At 36.0% G+C, this 2,500-nt stretch overlaps 1 protein-coding gene across 1 annotated transcript in view; it reads left to right on the top strand.

The window, feature by feature from the left end:
• Positions 1-2,500, top strand: part of LOC137621408 (protein tincar-like) — a 414,290-nt gene that overhangs the window by 12,275 nt on the left and 399,515 nt on the right. Inside the window, 1 exon segment of the mRNA XM_068351706.1 lies at positions 430-549. Within this exon segment, the coding sequence (XP_068207807.1) occupies positions 430-549 (120 nt within the window).

Raw genomic sequence — 2,500 nt, 5'->3', positions numbered from 1 at the left:
CAGACATTATCATTTAGAATAATAGGAAAAATACACATGAAGCGTGAAGCGTATTCTCATGACACTTGCCCCACTTGGTATAGAATAGCGTCGCAATCTTGGCTAATACTGAAAAACATTGTCTGGAAGTGTTTGTACAGTTGGACACAGGAATACTTGGTGCACCCTTCTATGAGGAAGTGTACCCAGCCACACCCTTACTGTGCGGCGATTTCCTGTGTTTAGCCCAGCCACCACCTCTGTCAGCTTTCCCTACACTAGCTTTTTGATTATTCGAAGCGAAGTAGAGGGGTTAAAAGGTGCACTTCCTCGGAGCAAGGTGTACCGGGGACTCATGTGTCCAACTGTACGTAGTGAAACCAAAAGAAAATCTACTAATTAAAAATCAGAGTTTTAAATGCTAATTACAGTTCTTTTGTATCTTAACAGGCAACGTCTGGTGGTCAGAATTATCCAGAGTCCTGCCGCATAAGGACAGGGATTCCATCTTCAAGCTTTTCGGATCTCATCCAGGGACATCAACGCCAAGTACTGACAGCACAGGAACAGGTATTTCTAGATGTTATTGTTATTTATATTTGTTATTGGTAATGAAGATGTTGTTAGTGGCTGAATGGTATAGTTTTAACAAGTGCTCGAGTAGTTTTGCTACTGATGAAACCGCTACATAATTCTTGTACAAATTCGTGGTGCAGCAGCGGAATCTTCAAATAATCTGAACAGCAGAATTACAGGCAGTTTTTGTTTAAAGCATGTCTCGTGTTAAAATTTCACCAGACAAGCCTGCGATGATTGATGCTGAAAATTGGCACTACCTTGGTACTCTCAATTCATTTAGATTCTCTGAAAGCTGTTTACTGACTTTACCTACTGCCTTCTATGTTTATTATTATCATTAAGATTTTATTATTAAGTAGACAGTGGCTCTTGAAAATAGATCAGACAACCCTCTTTAAAGGTTTAAAGGCCATTCATAAATGGCAGAGGCAAGGGACAGTGACATTGTCCTAGCAAGCAGGACAATGCCCTAGAGACTGACCATATATTACATGATCAGCGCCCAAGCCCCCTCTCCACCCAAACTACGACGAGGGAGGGCTAGGCAATGGCTGCTGATGACTCAGCAGATAAACCTATAGGTTCCCCCCCCCAACCTTAGCTCACAAGGATGGTAAGGTTGTAGACAGTAATGGCACTAACGAGTCTGAGCGGGACTCGAACCCCCGACTGACAAACACTAGGCAGAGACGTTACCAATCAGGCCACGTTAAAGATCCGTTTTGTTCGGCGCAAATATCGCTCCACGATGATCGTCAAGCGATTGTCTAGAGCAAGATTTTGAATGAGGCTGTTTACTTCCAGCGACTGCTGCTGAGTGGTTGCAAATCTAGCGGTAATAGCTCTGAGTAAAACTGCCTCATTCAAAAACAATACGTTTGTGATCTCGACAGTCGTTTGACGATCATCATTGAACGATAATCGCATCCAGCAAATCATACCTTAAACAGCGAAAGACCAGAATATCTTGTGTGAATAAAGAAAGGTCACCCAAATGGCATGATCCAACGGAAAATGCTAATCAATAAATGAAACACGTTCATTAATAAATGATAATATTAACATATTATATATATATATATATATATATATATATATATATATATTATATATATATATATATATATATATATATTTAAATAAGCCATATATTCTAATACATTAATGTCTGAATTCTCTTACCGACCTCGGGATCAGAGTCCCAAGACGAAACCGCTCAATGACAATAGCTTCTGACCGGCCTGGAATCGGACCCTGGTCCAAGAAACTTGTATTACATTGGCATAGCACTTAGCCACGAAGTATATATATATATATATATATATATATATATATATATATATATATATATATATATATATATATATATATATATTAAAAGCATAAGAGTGGGGATCCTTTAAAGTTATAAAACAGCATTTCTCAAATCATGAACATCAGCATTCATTTCATAGACACTTGCAATTATACAGTACAGAAAATAGCACAGCTAAACGAGTAAAAAGTAATAATTCCGAAAACAGTAACTCTGAATGATAGTGAATGTTTCTATTTAAACTAATTATATATACATTTAACTAGAGTTCTGTGAAGGAACAGATGTTTAAGATACAAAGCTAATTAGTTCTTCGTAAACTACTTAGGTATTGTTTAATACTTATTGGGCTCGGAAATTAATTCGCTTTCAGAAGGATAGTGATATTACGAGCCTGTAATTTTTTTTTTTTTTTTTTTTTTTTTTTTTTTTTTTTTTTTTTTTTTCGAAAACCAGATGTCTTAAAGATTTATAAAAACAATAAGTATGTGTGCATATAACACTAATATGATAATTGTATAATCATTAAATACATTTATGAAATAGTGTAAGAAGAATGTAAAATATATTCCTCCATGTATGAAATGTTCTACATATTTGTCTTACTGTTATAAAAGTTGAAATTAG

The sequence above is a fragment of the Palaemon carinicauda genome, chromosome 28 (assembly GCF_036898095.1).
Source record: "Palaemon carinicauda isolate YSFRI2023 chromosome 28, ASM3689809v2, whole genome shotgun sequence".
NCBI lineage: Eukaryota > Metazoa > Arthropoda > Malacostraca > Decapoda > Palaemonidae > Palaemon > Palaemon carinicauda.
This window is presented reverse-complemented; position numbering and strand designations above follow the sequence as displayed.